Source organism: Salvelinus fontinalis, chromosome 20 (genome assembly GCF_029448725.1).
Source record: "Salvelinus fontinalis isolate EN_2023a chromosome 20, ASM2944872v1, whole genome shotgun sequence".
NCBI lineage: Eukaryota > Metazoa > Chordata > Actinopteri > Salmoniformes > Salmonidae > Salvelinus > Salvelinus fontinalis.
The window spans coordinates 27,177,159-27,194,203 of NC_074684.1; the positions used below are offsets into that span (position 1 = coordinate 27,177,159).

At 45.1% G+C, this 17,045-nt stretch overlaps 2 protein-coding genes across 3 annotated transcripts in view; both read left to right on the forward strand.

Moving 5' to 3' along the window:
• Positions 1–5,052, forward strand: part of cfap61 (cilia and flagella associated protein 61) — a 43,623-nt gene extending 38,571 nt beyond the window's left edge. For both annotated transcript variants that reach the window (XM_055873032.1, XM_055873033.1), the window contains 4 exons: positions 145–224; positions 424–629; positions 4,253–4,349; positions 4,488–5,052. In XM_055873032.1, coding sequence (XP_055729007.1) covers positions 145–224; positions 424–629; positions 4,253–4,349; positions 4,488–4,688 — 584 coding nt within the window. In that variant the 3' untranslated portion in view covers positions 4,689–5,052. The remainder of the gene's footprint in view (positions 1–144; positions 225–423; positions 630–4,252; positions 4,350–4,487) is intronic.
• A 1,906-nt stretch (positions 5,053–6,958) lies between these two features.
• Positions 6,959–9,539, forward strand: LOC129817608 (insulinoma-associated protein 1a-like). Its single transcript, XM_055873035.1, has one exon. It carries the CDS (start codon positions 7,326–7,328, stop codon positions 8,694–8,696), a length of 1,371 nt encoding a protein of 456 aa, XP_055729010.1. The 5' UTR covers positions 6,959–7,325; the 3' UTR covers positions 8,697–9,539.
• The last annotated feature ends 7,506 nt before the right edge of the window (positions 9,540–17,045 follow it).

Sequence of the window (17,045 nt, forward strand, 5' to 3'; positions counted from 1 at the left end):
TATTTTCAGACACTGTAAGCAAGACATGTCTGTGACTTGGAGTCATGCCTGGGTTTTCATTGTTTATTGGCATCAGTAGACCCATAAAACCCTGTTCAGCTGTTCTATCTGCTTGTAACATCTGTACACACTGTTTTTACCAAGGTGGTAGACTGCCAGGAGGATACAGTTATCTCCATGCTACCAAACCAGAGCAAAGGCCATCTGCAGTTCACCCTGTAGAGGTAGGTACCATTTTAAATCCTCACTAGAAAGTGCATGGCTTGATTATTTTGTCACATAAGTATGCATTTCTCTTTGTGACTGCTCATTTTGAAAAGCAAGTTCTGAAAAAGATCGAGATTATTTTTCCAAGTTCTCATACAAGTTGTAATGTTAACAACAATACTGAAATCTCTGTCTGATTTGTCCTATTCTCCCCAGGGAAGAGAGATCCTGACTGGCCGCATTGAGACTGGCAACTACTTCCACCTGCACCTGAACCAGTACGACATGGTGGAGACAATCACCTGTCTGTCACTGAAGCCCTTCCCAGTCTCCAACTACCTGTGTCTCTATGGGAAACATGAGCTGCTTCTCAACCGCCTGTGTTCCCGTTATGATGAAGGGCTGGTTCACGACCTCTACATGTAGGTAGCTGCTGGGGTTGTTTACATTACAGTACACTACAGAGAGGAGGGAGTGGGGAGATTCAAGTCTCTGGAAAGATACACTAGGTGGCCAAAAGCATGTGGACACACCTTCAAATGAGTGGATTCTGCTATTTCAGCCACACCTTGTATAAAATCGAGCACACAGCCATGCAATCTCCATAGACAAACATTGGCAGTAGAATGGCCCGTACTGAAGAGCTCAGAGACTTTCAACGTGGCACCGTGATAGGATGCCACCTTTCCAACAAGTCAGTTCGTCAAATTTCTGACCTGCTAGAGCTGCCCCGGTCAACTGTAAGGGCTGTTATTGTGAAGTGGAAATGTCTAGGAGCAACAATGGCTCAACCGCGAAGTGGTAGGCCACACAAGCTCACAGAACGGGACTGACTAGTACTGAAGCGCGTAGGGTGTAAAAATCATCTGTCCTCGATTGCAACACTCTTTGGAAACCATGTCAGCACAATACCTGTTCGTCGGGAGCTTCATGACATGGGTTTCCATGGCCAAGCAGCCACACACAAGCCTAAGATTGTCATGCACAATGACAAGCGTTGGCTGGAGTGGTATAAAGCTTGCCAACATTGGACTGTTTCAGCATGATAATGCCCCCATGCACAAGCGAGGTCCATACATAAATGGTTAGTCGAGATCGGTGCGTAAGAACTTGACTGGCCTGCACAGAGCCCCGAACTCAACCTCATTGAACATCTTTGGGATGAATTGGAACGCCGACTGCGAGCCAGGCCTAATCACCCAACATGAGTGCCCGACCTCACTGATGCTCTTGTGGCTGAATGGAAGCAAGTCCCTGCAGCAATGTTCCAACATCTAGTGGAAAGCCTTCCCAGAAGAGTGGAGGCTGTTATAGCAGCAAAGGGGGGACCAACTCCATATTAATGCCCATGATTTTGAAACAATGTTTGACGAGCAGGTGTCCACATACTCTTGGCCATGTAATATATACAGTGGGGCAAAAAAGTATTTAGTCAGCCACCAATCATGCAAGTTCTCCCGCTTAAAAAGATGAGAGAGGCCTGTAATGTTCATCATAGGTACACTTCAACTATGACAGACAAAATGAGAAAAAAAAATCCAGAAAATCACATTGTAGCATTTTTAATGAATTTATTTGCAAATTATGGTGGAAAATAAGTATTTGGTCACCTACAAACAAGCAAGATTTCTGGCTCTCACAGACCTGTAACTTCTTCTTTAAGAGGCTCCTCTGTCCTCCACTCGTTACCTGTATTAATGGCACCTGTTTGAACTTGTTATCAGTATAAAAGACACCTGTCCACAACCTCAAACAGTCACACTCCAAACTCCACTATGGCCAAGACCAAAGAGCTGTCAAAGGACACCAGAAACAAAATTGTAGACCTGCACCAGGCTGGGAAGACTGAATCTGCAATAGGTAAGCAGCTTGGTTTGAAGAAATCAACTGTGGGAGCAATTATTAGGAAATGGAAGACATACAAGACCACTGATAATCTCCCTCCACGCAAGATCTCACCCCGTGGGGTCAAAATGATCACAAGAACGGTGAGCAAAAATCCCAGAACCACACGGGGGGACCTAGTGAATGACCTGCAGAGAGCTGGGACCAAAGTAACAAAGCCTACCATCAGTAACACACTACGCCGCCAGGGACTCAAATCCTGCAGTGCCAGACGTGTCCCCCTGCTTAAGCCAGTACATGTCCAGGCCCGTCTGAAGTTTGCTAGAGAGCATTTGGATGATCCAGAAGAAGATTGGGAGAATGTCATATGGTCAGATGAAACCAAAAAATTACTTTTTGGTAAAAACTCAACTCGTCGTGTTTGGAGGACAAAGAATGCTGAGTTGCATCCAAAGAACACCATACCTACTGTGAAGCATGGGGTGGAAACATCATGCTTTGGGGCTGTTTTTCTGCAAAGGGACCAGGACGACTGATCCGTGTAAAGGAAAGAATGAATGGGGCCATGTATCGTGAGATTTTAAGTGAAAACCTCCTTCCATCAGCAAGGGCATTGAAGATGAAACATGGCTGGGTCTTTCAGCATGACAATGATCCCAAACACACCGCCCGGGCAACGAAGGAGTGGCTTCGTAAGAAGCATTTCAAGGTCCTGGAGTGGCCTAGCCAGTCTCCAGATCTTAACCCCATAGAAAATCTTTGGAGGGAGTTGAAAGTCCGTGTTGCCCAGCAACAGCCCCAAAACATCACTGCTCTAGAGGAGATCTGCATGGAGGAATGGGCCAAAATACCAGCAACAGTGTGTAACGATCGTCTACTTCGTCCTCCTCCTCAGACGAGGAGAGGCGAGAAGGATCAGAGGACCAGTGCACAGCGTGATAGTTTGACATAATGAGTTTTAATAAAGTAAGACGAAACACAAACACTTTAACAGACTACAAAACAAATAAACGATGTAGACAGACCTGACTTGAGAACTTACAATAGACGAAGAACGCACGAACAGGAACAGACTACATACATGAACGACAAACGAAATAGTCCCGTGTGGTAGACATACAGACACGGAAGACAACCACCCACAACAAACAATGTGAAACAACCTCCCTATATATGGTTCTCAATCAGAGGAAAACGTAAACCACCTGCCTCTGATTGAGAGCCATACAAGGTCAATTAAACCTGACACTTAACATAGAACAAACAACACAGACTGCCCACCCAGCTCACGTCCTGACCCACTAAACACAACTATACAAAAGGAAAACAAGGTCAGGAACGTGACACAGTGTGTGAAAACCTTGTGAAGACTTACAGAAAATGTTTGCCCTCTGTCATTGCCAACAAAGGGTATATAACAAAGTATTGAGCTAAACTTTTGTTATTGACCAAATACTTATTTTCCACCATAATTTGCAAATAAATTCATTAAAAATCCTACAATGTGATTTTCTGGATTTTTTTTCTCATTTTGTCTGTCATAGTTGAAGTGTACCTATGATGAAAATTACAGGCCTCTCTCATCTTTTTAAGTGGGAGAACTTGCATGATTGGTGGCTGACTAAATACTTTTTTGCCCCACTGTAGTTACATTTCAAATGTTTACAGACAATACAAGTATGGTCAAGGAAAAAAGTAAATCAACGCACTGTCTTTATGTAAATCTGCATTTTGAGTAGGCAGCTCTCTCAGAAGAAGTATGTCTTCAAGATACTGTTCCCTGTCAGTGTTTGCAGGTAGGCTAGTGTTTGGAGATCTGTGTTTGAGTGACCTCGTTTCTGATGTTTCAACACGCCATATATAGGAGCCATTGTCCCTGGGTCTAATCTATTAATGCAGGTCCCCAATCTACTTCTTCTGCTCTGTGGAGAAGCTTAGCCACCCTGCCGTGTTCATAAGGCTCTCTAACACTTACTACATCTGGATTCATCACTGGCCCTTGTCATGGCTCTGAATGAGGCCACTCTCAATGTCATTATTGGAGCTGACTGAACACATCATCAACTGTTAAAATAATGAATTGTCCATGCTGTTGCTGTTCTGTTGGGGGTTCTTAGGGGAATGCACTAAATGTGTGTGTGTGTGCATGTGCGTGCGTGTGTGTGCGTGTGTGTGTGTGTGTATGTGTATGTGTTGGTAGTTATTTCAGGGAGAAATGGTGCCTGGCGATATATCATGATCGCTTTGCAGACTTTGAGCAGGAAATGCACCAGATAATGGAATCAACTAAAGTGCAGGTTGGATTTGTCTCATCTTTCTCCATTCACATTCATATGGATAATGTGTTGAACTGTTTGTCTACCGATACTATTTGTCATTGCTATGGTCTTTTTTGAGGCGGGGCCTTTTAACAAAGGCCTTCTCTCTTTCTCCAGGACCACAATGATGTGTCCATTTCAGAGCTCGTTCAGAGAATGGTAGATGAGAAGCTGGACATTATTGAGGAACCGAACGTGTTTCTCAAGAAGGTGTTTGAAACAAGTGGGGGATTGGCTTCCTTGAAGACCAGCACTCTGAATTACCTGAGGTACAACAGGTACCACCTGACTATGTATGCCCAGCCTGGACTACTGTAACTGCTCCTACATCTTATCTTACCTCAACCCACATTTTAAATGACATATTCATCACATAGAAATATTCCATCGTTTTTATTTAATTAAAACGTTGTAGAATCATCCAACTGTAGTAAAAACATTGACATTCAATTGAGTTAATTTGAACAGAAAATACAGTAGCCAATGTTTTTAATAAATGTACTTGTGATTTTAGATAGACAAGAATATTAGGTTATGTACACACTTTTAGCATGAACAAGAACACTAACTGTAGTTGTCTTAATTTTATGAGAAGTTAAGGTTGACTGATTTGAGAAAACAGAGAAAACAAAACAATCCTCATTAAGTGCTATAATAAAGTCACAACGAATTGTCAAATTCAGCTTTGTCACATAACAGTTTTTGCTCAAATTCGCATTAAAGGTCACTTGTAATTGTAACTGCAACGGTTATTGGGATGACTGATACGACCTAGGCCTAGAGGAAAGTGGATTTAGTGAGTGGGATGAGGGGTTCTATATTCTACAGCTGTATGGTAATGAGGCTCAAATCTTCACTACCTCTCTGCGCAGCACACGCCAATGAACAAATAGCCGCACACGCGCCTCAAGGTATGGGATCGTTCAGGCGTTTATCAAATAGCTCGGTAAGATAAACGTTAATTGGTAGAATATATGAATCTATGAAATGACATGGCTCAATGACACCCAATGAATTGTGGCATCCCCTGGCTATTGAATAATTAGCCATTTTAATGCAAACAATTTCCCAGAGGAAGGCAATTTAAAAAAGTATTTGAAAACATGGTATTCTAACATGACCTATAGGCCTATATTATAGGCTTATACTGTAGGTCATGTTAGAATACCATGTTTTCAAACACTTTTTAAAGATTTTACCTACTGAAAAAAATCTTTAATTATTATTTGCATCATTGTTTGGGCCTTGGATAATTACTTTTTTCCCTAACTGTAAATTAAATCTTCCAGATTTGTGTGATTGTTTTAATTCGTAACCTATTATGTGTGCTTTGATTCTTAATTATACTGGGGATATTTATTATTCAACCTCGAAGGAGATTTTGCCTGGACATATTTGCTGTTTCTGAATTAGGTCTATTGAGAATTTAAAAAGGAAACTTTCAGAATAGGCCTACTTGATCAGCAATAATTTCACGTAGCCCTATTTCACATTAGTTTGAGCAACTTTATAGTTATATACATTTATATGCCTATTAATAACCGGAGAGGCCTATGCCATTCAAATCTCGTATTTGGTGAAATTCTGTCAACAGAAACAAAAAGACTTGGTAGACATCTGGCATGTGGTTTATCACACACATTATTATGGAATGAAATCTTGACGCATTAGCCAAACTAGACAAGTCTTCTCGTTCCTCGCTATGGTGGTGGATAGCCCTTAGGCTATATTTTAGAGATGGGATATGACCCTGAAGGAATTGGGTTTGACTGTTTTTAACGGAGAGATAATCATGGTATGGCCCAGTTGGAGACGGTCGGCTTTGTCCAAACCACACTGATCACGCACAGCACGCGCCGACAATATCTATTGGCCAGATTGCTTTGTTGCACATTTTACCGTGCAATTTCCTTTTCAATCACAAGCGGGATACAGCTTGCAAAAGCGCTACCATTGTAATGCAAAGCAGGGAACCCTGTTTCATTAATTATGTATGCGTAAAATGACTGATTCATATGTCCAGAGTTCAACTGTCGTATCCAACACATGTCGCTATGGATGCCTTGAAATGTTTCTTTGTTGCTTTTTTTTCTTTCTCTCCAATATAAATATTTGCTTATTTGGGGTTTTTAAATGTGGTGTTTTAAATGAAAAGGCTATAGTTTAAACTTTGTATTGGTTGAACAATTTGTCGATTTTCTTTAGCCTTGAATAAAGCTTAATAATTCTGCAATTGAAGCAGATTAAAACATGCAACTCAGCAATGTGTGTGTGTGTGTCTGCACAGAAGATACATTTTGGGTAGGCCAACTAATAAATAACACCAACCCCAACCATCTTTGTCATTGTCCGTTAAATCAGGCACAACTCCCTAATTTTTATTTTAGATTCTAATGGTTGTTGTGTAGTGATGGACATCTCCTTTTTGGCAGATCTTTGTGTGCCCGACCCCTCCCCCCCGCATAAAGGAGGCACACAAAGCCGAGGCACGTGTGCATTTCTATGCAAACTCATCAGACCGTAAAAAGAGGAGGGTCCCGGCGTGTGCCTTCGATGGGACGAGGTTATGAGGGGGCAATGCGTGCATAGTAATATAAAAAAAACTCAGGTACATCTGCTTAGCAAGCTGCAAATCCTCCTATATTTCCACCCGAAACCAAGCCCTTCTCTCCACCCTCCCAAACCAACTCCGCAAATCCATAGGGATCTTAGTTCCATCTGATTGGTTGGGGGTGAGGCAACAAGGGGCGAGAACAATATCATAATTTCCCCTTAAAAAGAGTGCAGCTATGTCGTGATGAAAGCTTCTCGGGAGGAGAACGAATCAATAGCAGCCAGGGGAACGGTGAACAATCAAAGTGTCCGATGTGTCTGTAATAATAACCTGAACCTGGATTTTATTTCAACATAATCTGTGCGTCAACAGTGCCTTAATCTGTTCCGTCCATCGCAACAATGCCAAGAGGATTTTTGGTGAAAAGGAACAAGAAACCAAACCCTATGTCTTACAGGGTACGCTCTGATGAGGTGGAGCAGGGACAACAAGCTTTCGCATCCTTCCCTGAGCGCGCAGATGCAGCATCCCTGTTCAGCGAGGCATCAGCCACAGCAGCAGCCCCCGGACAAGATGCTAAACCCGTTCAGTTTGGGAACCCGGAGGCAGTGTACCAGGTTCTCTACAGCCCCACCCGGCCCGTCAGTAAAGACCATGAACAGGGATATTTAGAGAGACATTTCAATCTCGGCTCACCGGTGTCTGCTGAATCCTTTCCCACACCTGCAGTGCTTACGACTTTAGATCCCCTCTTTGCCCCAGTGGACCTAAAAATCGGTACTAGTAACTGCAATCGGACCGGGACAACCACGAACCCAAATCTACCCGCTGTCACCGGGAATGGCACCAAAAGGCCTTCAAGCGACACCGAGCGTAAAAACAAGCCTCCATCAAAAAGAAACAAAGCTATCAAGAAACTACATTTCGAAGACGAGATGACCACATCACCCGTGCTTGGGCTAAAAATTAAAGAGGCTCCCATCGACCAAAAACCCAGACCACAGCCGGCAGCAGGTGACAAGCCTCTCGGTGAGTTCGTCTGTCAACTGTGCAGAGAAGCATATGGCGACCCCTTCGCGCTGGCCCAGCATAAGTGTTCCAGGATAGTGAGGATTGAGTACCGATGCCCTGAATGTGATAAGGTTTTCAGCTGCCCGGCAAACCTAGCCTCCCACAGGCGCTGGCACAAACCAAAACCTCAAAATAACGCGTCAGTGTCTGGTGCACAACATATTAAATCAGAGAGTGATAAGATGTGCACGCTCGACAAGGCTGTGTCTGATGAAATAAAGGGCCGGAGTGATAGAAACACACCCAGCCCCGGGCTGTCAGAGTCGGGATCAGTTGGATCAGAGGAGGGTCTCTATGATTGTCATCACTGTGGGAAAAAGTTTAAACGCCAGGCATACCTAAGAAAGCACATCCTATCTCAACATGCCACAGCTTCCCACAATACCAGCAATGAGGTCCACGATGCCTATCCCTTATCCCAAAACGAAGGAAAGCCGAGTGACAAAACTCCAAGCCACGCACCATTGAATCTGAGTTCCTCAGGGTGCCACCTGTGCCCTGTTTGTGGAGAGGACTTTCCCAACAGAGTCAACCAGGAGAGGCACATCCGTCTCCTCCACTCCTCGCAGGTCTACCCATGCAAATACTGCCCTGCCATGTTCTACAGTTCTCCTGGACTTACACGGCACATCAACAAATGTCATCCCTCAGAAAACAGGCAGGTCATACTCCTTCAGATGCCTGTGCGACCAGCCTGTTAAACTGAAGAGATACCTGTGCCTTTACGCGTGGACGTCATACAGTATGCGTGAAGTTTGTCTTCGTCCTCGACCACTGCATTTAATAATGGGGGATTTAAAATCCCGTTTGGAGCTTGAATTATATATTTTTCAGACTCATCTTAGTTTATCTAAAGTACGTAAAGCGTTAGACTGTTAACTTATTTTTCTAGGATCTCTGCACAAGTGCTTTTGCATTAGCTTCTAGACCTAAGAAAGGCATATCCTAGCTGTACCGTTGTCATAAAATTGCCTTTTAATTCACAGGCTGGAAATGTATCTATCACTTTATTAGCTTGTGAATCTGTGGACATTCAATTTTAGCTTTGTCTCTGAACATAATACAATTTGAAAGGTTTGCCCTAGTGTAGCCATCAATGCCTTGGACTAGAGCTCATGTACACTCCTGCTGTAAAACTGCCTTAATTTATATGTCGAATAATGATTGTTTTTAATGTCTTATTTATCATTGGCCAGATATTGTATCATTATTGTTACTTTACACGTGTATTGCCAATATACTACACATAAAACCATCATGGTTATTTTCTATTTATTTATTTATTGAATTGATCTTATGTAAATTATGTTTTGTGTGATTTATGTGAGACTTATTCATGTATATTTTCATGCCATAGCCAAATTATCCTTTTGACTTATTTATTTCAAGTTTACATAGATACCGAGGATGGTGTATAAGTAATCGATTGACCCTGAGCTTATAAAACATTCTCTTCAATGCTCTTAAATGAAATCCTGTTGTTTTGCTCTGATTGTTTTATAACTATTAGTTATATGTCTAAATAATAAAAGCAAAAAAATCTATATTGTTTGACTAACTTGGATCCAAGAAAATTCTGTTTTCTGACCTGAGCTTGTAGCTTCAGGATCATGCAGCCACAGTGGTGGTGTTATTATAGTGCATTTCACTATTGTCAGAAAGTAAGTGGACGTGGCCTGGTCTTGGCCCTGCATGGTCAGTCAGTGAGGGAGTACAGGGTAGTGCAGGTGTTCAGCAGGTTGAGTTTGTTTTGTCTGTTTTCCTAAAAGGCTCCCCCTCAACACATTGACTCTTTGACTCAGGCTATCATCCTCACACCAGAGGCAGCCTCCATTAGCAACATCCCATAGTTCAGCAGCACAGAGCAGACCAACAGGAAGCAGAGATGGCACTACTGCACCAGAGAGTGGTGGGCGGCTGTTTATTTCTCACTGCATCCAGTGGAGGCTGCTGAGGCGAGGATTGCTCATAATAATGGCTGAAATGGAGTGAATGGAATGGTATCAAACACATGTTTTGGACATCATTCCATTCACTCCATTCCAGTCATTATACTCCACTCCAGTTATTATTATTAGCTGTCCTCCCCTCAGCAGCCACCACTGACTGCATCCCATCACATAGTGCAGCACATGGCAGAGTATAGTTGGAGGGAATACTGGCTCCTGTCACTCTAGGGCTCAATTGAAGTCACATACATGTTTAAGACATTTTGTTTGTTGTAATAATCCTTCAGTCCATGCAACTATAATGAGAATCCACATAATATTAATTATTTAATTACACTGTAACTGGCTTAGTGACAATGCTGAGTATAATGCTTTAAAGTAATTAAGGGATTTTTTTTTACTACTAAGGGTAAGCTCCCACTACACCTCATAGCCACCTGGGCTCCACCTGGTTCTCCATGGCAACCAGATCTCTGGAGGAGTAGAAAGATGTGACAACCGAGCCAGCCACACCCTTACACAGTAACTGCTGCTGGTGGTGGAGGACTGCAAGCTGTCAATTGCACATATTATGCTCACTGTCACTAAGAGTGGCATGGTCAGAAACCTAAGGCATGGCCCTATAAGCTTGTAAATAATCAGAACCCCCCCAAAACTTGATTGAGCTGGATGATAAAAACATACAATGATACAGTAAGAAATGAGTATGGATATACCACTGAAAATGTAAAAGGTTTCTAAACTGGAATGGGTAGATGTAAGCAAGTTCGTTGGTGGGCCGTTAGGAATTTTCAATTGACTTTTGCTAATTACAAAAAAATGGTGCCGATGTTACATGGTGGATTTCTGTTTAAAAAAAAGGCACCTGAAGTTCTGAGGGATAGAGAGAGGAAAGTCGTGGTAAAACATGTTGGAAATTCTTGGACTCTATTGGACTTTTATTTTACACGGAAGAGGAAGTGTCCTCAACTGCACTTCACAAACGCTCTGTGGTGACCACAAAATATGTCCCCACTAACCTCAACACATTCCTTCAGTTCCCCTGAACCCCAGACCCCTCTCCTCACATGGTGATGGCCTGGCTAACAGTCCTCATGCACCTCCAGCCCACACCACCACACACATCACGCTTCCGCACGGCAGGCAGTACCGGTGCCTCAAGTCTGACACTAACAGGCTCCTGAACAGCATCTATCCCCAAGCCATAAGTCTGATAAATACAGTAGCTAACAGAATGGCTACACAGACTATCTGAGTTTACAGTTGTATTTACATTTGTATCTCCATGCACACTCACAGGAATCTACAAAGTCATACACACTGACACTCCAACACACATAACATGCAGACACATTTATTCTGACTCTACACAAACGCACGCGCACACACACACACTCACACTCACATACACTCATCGTATACGCTGCTGCTACTCTGTTGATCAAATATCCTGATGCCTAGTCACCTTATCCCTATACATATCTACCTCTATCACTCCAGTATCCTTGCACATTCTAAATATGGTATTGGAACTGATCCTGTATATATCTTCTTACTTTATTTTGTTCTTCTTATTTCTTGTTTTTATTTCTCATTTGTTTCCGTTCTACCTTGTTATTTTTAGTACTACTTTGATATTGATCACTGTATTGTTCGGTTTGGAGCTTGCAAGAAAGGCATTTTACTGTACTTGTTCATGTGACATTAAAACCTGACACACACATCTCCTCTCGGTGGGTATCCCAGACAGGTGTGCGGCAGACAGGCAGCTGGGGAGCGGGCCAAAGATAAGAGCTCCAGATAAAGCCTTTCACACCAACAGTACCGACCGCTGCTGCACTATAATGGAGCTGCCTGTGGCAGTCTAGTTCTACACCACAATGAGAAAGAAAAATGGGGGAAAGGGAAACGCATAGCGTTGGCAAATAGGTAGAAGCTTTAATAGTGTACCATTCAAATATGACAGCCAATCTGAACTCCATGGAAGGAAAGAGCAGGGAGTCTGTGATAATATGACAGCCAATCTGAACTCCATGGAAGGAAAGAGCAGGGAGTCTGTGATAAAATGACAGCCAATCTGAACTCCATGGAAGGAAAGAGAAGGGAGTCTGTGATAATATGACAGCCAATCTGAACTCCATGGAAGGAAAGAGCAGGGAGTCTGTGATAAAATGACAGCCAATCTGAACTCCATGGAAGGAAAGAGCAGGGAGTCTGTGATAAAATGACAGCCAATCTGAACTCCATGGAAGGAAAGAGCAGGGAGTCTGTGATAAAATGACAGCCAATCTGAACTCCATCGAAGGAAAGAGCAGGGAGTCTGTGATAAAATGACAGCCAATCTGAACTCCATGGAAGGAAAGAGCAGGGAGTCTGTGATAAAATGACAGCCAATCTGAACTCCATGGAAGGAAAGAGCAGGGAGTCTGTGATAAAATGACAGCCAATCTGAACTCCATGGAAGGAGAGAGTAGGGAGTCTGTGATAATATGACAGCCAATCTGAACTCCATCGAAGGATGGAGAAGGGAGTCTGTGATAATATGACAGCCAATCTGAACTCCATCGAAGGAGAGAGCAGGGAGTCTGTGTTGATATGACAGAAAGTATACTGTATATACACTACATGACCAAAAGTATGCGGACACCTGATTGTAGAACATCTCATTCATAGGCATTAATATGGAGTTCGTCCCCCCTTTGCTGCTATAACAGCCTCCACTCTTCTGGGAAGACTTTCCCACTATTCAGCCACAAGAGCATTAGTAAGGTCGTGCACTGATGTTGGGCGATTAGGCCTGGCTCGCAGTCAGTGTTTCAATTCATCACAAAGGTGTTCGATGGGGTTGAGGTCAGGGCTCTGTGCAGCTCAGTCAAGTTCTTCCACAACGATCTCAACAAACCATTTCTGTATGGACCTCGATTTGTGCACGGGGGCATTGTCATGCTGAAACAGGAAAGGGCATTACCCAAACTGTTGTCATAAAGTTGGAAGCACAGAATCGTCAAGATGTCATTGTATGCTGTAGTGTTAAGATTTATCTTCACCGTAACTGAGGGGCCTAGCCCAAACCATAAAAAACAGCCCCAGACCATTTTTCCTCCTCCACCAAACTTTACAGTTGGCACTTTGCATTTGGGCAGGTAGCGTTCCCCTGGCATCCGCCAAACCCAGATTAGTCCGTAATACTGCCAGAAAGTGAAGTGTGATTCATCACTCCAGAGAACGCATTTCCACTGCTCCAGAGTCCAATAGCAGCGAGCTATACACACTCCAGCCAACACTTGGCATTGCGCATGGTGATCTTAGGCTTGTGTGCGGCTGCTCAGCCATGGAAACCCATTTCATGAAGCTCCAGACAAACAGCTCTTGTGCTGATGTTGCTTCCAGAGGCAGTTTGGAACTCAGCAGTGAGTGTTGCAACCAAGGACGAACGATTTTTACGCAATACGCGCTTCAGCACTTGGAGGTACCGTTCTGTGAGCTTGTGTGGCCTACAACTTTGCGGCTGAGCCATTGTTGCTCCTAGATGTTTCCACTTCACAATAACAGCACTTACAGTTGACCTGTAACTTGGCACTACTGACTCTAATTAACTAGGAATGGTTCAGTGCCACCGAGCTGATACTGCAGTCTGGTTGGTATAACATTGTGTTGTCTGCAAGTGTTCATAACAGAGGCTTCCCAGTCAGTATCCCAAGGCAGTTCTACTCTCTGGTCTGGTTCAAAGACACCTTCATTTTATCCTGTGAGCTGACTTGATATCTCACATTAAAGCAACACAGAGTTATTCAATTTGCCTGATGTAATCAGACATTCAGCAGAGTCTAATGCAGTTAACCAGACCTTGGGAGTAGTGTTACGTGGTTGGACGTTTTGTTCTCTGTGTGAGGGTGTACGTGTGCACACACACAGATGGTGGAAGTTACACCTGCCCTTTGCTTGTCAGCCACACCCACACCCCCAATTTCCTCTCTTCTCTTTTCTATTCACATCCTCCCTCTACTTATCAACTCTGCCATCCATCCATCTGTCCCTCTTGAAAAAAATGACAAGTCAACAGGTAGTCTTTCAGCTTAGTCCACAGCAGAGTTCAGTACAGCCCATGCCTTCTCTTATCTGTACTGCTCAGAGACAAAGAAAAAATAAGAAAAGTAAACTCTCTCCCCCTGGGCTCTCCCCCCCTGGGTTCTCTCCCCCTGGGCTCTCTCCCCCTGGGCTCACTCCCCCTGGGCTCACTCCCCCTGGGCTCTCTCCCCCTGGGCTCACTCCCCCTGGGCTCACTCCCCCTGGGCTCTCTCCCCCTGGGCTCTCTCCCCCTGGGCTCTCTCCCCCTGGGCTCTCTCCCCCTGGGCTCACTCCCCCTGGGCTCTCTCCCCTTGGGCTCACTCCCCCTGGGCTCACTCCACCTGGGCTCTCTCCCCCTGGGCTCTCTCCCCCTGGGCTCTCTCCCCCTCGGCTCTCTCCCCCTGGGCTCACTCCCCCTGGGCTCACTCCCCCTGGGCTCACTCCCCCTGGGCTCACTCCCCCTGGGCTCACTCCCCCTGTGCTCTCTTCCCTGGGCTCTCTTCCCTGGGCTCTCTCCCCCTGGGCTCTCTCCCCCTGGGCTCTCTCCCCCTGGGCTCTCTCCCCCTGGGCTCACTCCCCCTGGACTCACTCCCCCTGTGCTCTCTTCCCTGGGCTCTCTTCCCTGGGCTCTCTCCCCCTGGGCTCTCTCCCCCTGGGCTCTCTCCCCCTGGGCTCTCTCCCCCTGGGCTCACTCCCCCTGGACTCACTCCCCCTGGGCTCTCTTCCCTGGGCTCTCTTCCCTGGGCTCTCTTCCCTGGGCTCTCTTCCCTGGGCTCTCTCCCCCTGGGCTCACTCCCCTGGGCTCACTCCCCCTGGACTCACTCCCCCTGGGCTCTCTCCCCCTGGGCTCTCTCCCCCTGGGCTCTCTCCCCCTGGGCTCTCTCCCCCTCGGCTCTCTCCCCCTGGGCTCACTCCCCCTGGGCTCACTCCCCCTGGGCTCACTCCCCCTGGGCTCACTCCCCCTGGGCTCACTCCCCCTGGGCTCACTCCCCCTGGGCTCTCTCCCCCTGGGCTCACTCCCCCTGGGCTCACTCCCCCTGGGCTCACTCCCCCTGGGCTCACTCCCCGTGGGCTCTCTCCCCCTGGGCTCACTCCCCCTGGGCTCACTCCCCCTGGGCTCTCTCCCCCTGGGCTCTCTCCCCCTGGGCTGCACATGGCAAGTCAAACAAGCCTCCAGGAATTTTCCAGTATGGCAGGTGTTGGTGCCAGGGCCAGACAACCACGAAGAGTCAACAAGGATGGACGCTGGAATAAAGCAGAGGAAGAAACCACCACGCAGTGAAACATTGTTATGAGTACAACAGTGTAGTTTGTTTTGAAGCTGATGTTTAGTGTGTCACTAACAGCCTGCAGCATGTTCTGACCCTGCTGAGCACCAGCACCTCGTAGAATATTGGTTTAAGAATATTGTGGCATTCCAGCACCTATATATAAACAGTACCAGCACACAAAATGAGTACCAACACCTATTTCAGTCCACTTCAAGGACCATATCTACGCCCATCTCCCTTCTCCCCTTCTTCAGCCTAGCTAAAGATCCCTGACACATCTCTAGGGTGTTGGGGTCTTGTCTTGCAGATGGCTACTGATCCTATGCAGCGAACAGGATACAGGTGCCTCTGATATCCATATCTCTCTGTGATTAGCACGCTCAACACTCTAAGCTCTAATCACTCGGTTGACCTGACACTGAAAGTCAAAGGCTAATTATTTCAACCAACAGACCAAAGAGGAGACAATTACGTGTCAAGAACCTAATGACAAGAAATGCCTCCAGGACATTTCAGTGACATCACTCCTCAATTATGCAATTTTAATGTGTCTACTGTCTAATCAACACATTTCTGTAGGATTTTAGGAACATTTGTACATACTTTTGTTTTTTAATATTTGCATAAATGTAGAAACTGGGACATCCTCCTTCAACCTCCATTCACTACAGATATGAACCCTCCATTGTCAAGCGTGTACATGTACATACTGTATGTGAGTCTGTAGGCTACGTGTTAACAGCTTGCCTGTTAGAGAGAGCCGTGGTCTTAAGCTGGCTCATGTCTATTTGGTGATTCCTGAAAACACTGCAACACATTTCTCTGTTGTGTTCTTCCAACCAGAAGGCTTTTGTGTAGGTTACAGCTGATTCCAACCACAGCCCACACAAAAGTCCCTGGACCTCCCCCACACATGCCTCTAATGCTGCCCCTCACAATACCCCGGCCCTAATGCTTGTATTCACACATCCAGAGGCCAAGATAATAACAAGCTGTTCAGAATTAATTTCCAAGAGAGGCAAAAGAGGCCTCTCACATTAGAACCTAATTATGTTGAAGACATGTTCCTGCTTTATAGAGAGATGAGGGAGACCAATCCTCCATTTTGGATCAATGCAGATAAATGTTTATTCTTGGACTAATAGGTGGCTGGGTAGTAGCCATCAAGTCCGAAAAAATAAGGGAAAAATCTCACAAAAGTAGTTCACTAGGCCTTTACTAGTCCTGTATTAGCGGACAAATATATCTGCAAAGAAAAATTGAAATAATCTCTCCTCATACAGGACTAATAAAGGCCTAGTCCACAAATGTATTTATTTTTAAATAAAGTTTTATTTGATTTCGATTTATCATGGGATGCTGCACCCTCAGCACCCCTACTTCCCGCAACTATGCACACACGCGCACACGCACACATACACACACACAACTTTGCAAAATACAATTGAATACTAGAGGTTTTTGGTAAACCCTCGTTCTCTGTCCCTGTGCTGTTTAGTATTCCAGTTCATGAAAGGCTGATAGAGGTTAGAACAGGGTTTCTCAATGCCTCTCCAGGAAGCAGCGGCATAATCATGCAGATGTCCCTGGCTCCCCTCGGTTCTAGCCGGTCTGCTGGTCTGGCCGGCCCTCTGCTCTGTGAGCCTGTCAAGACGATCCACTGACACGCACATACACATTAATACACACTCAAGCACAAACCCGCTCTCAGGCACACACACGCACACACTCATATACAAACAGTACACATCATACACACACA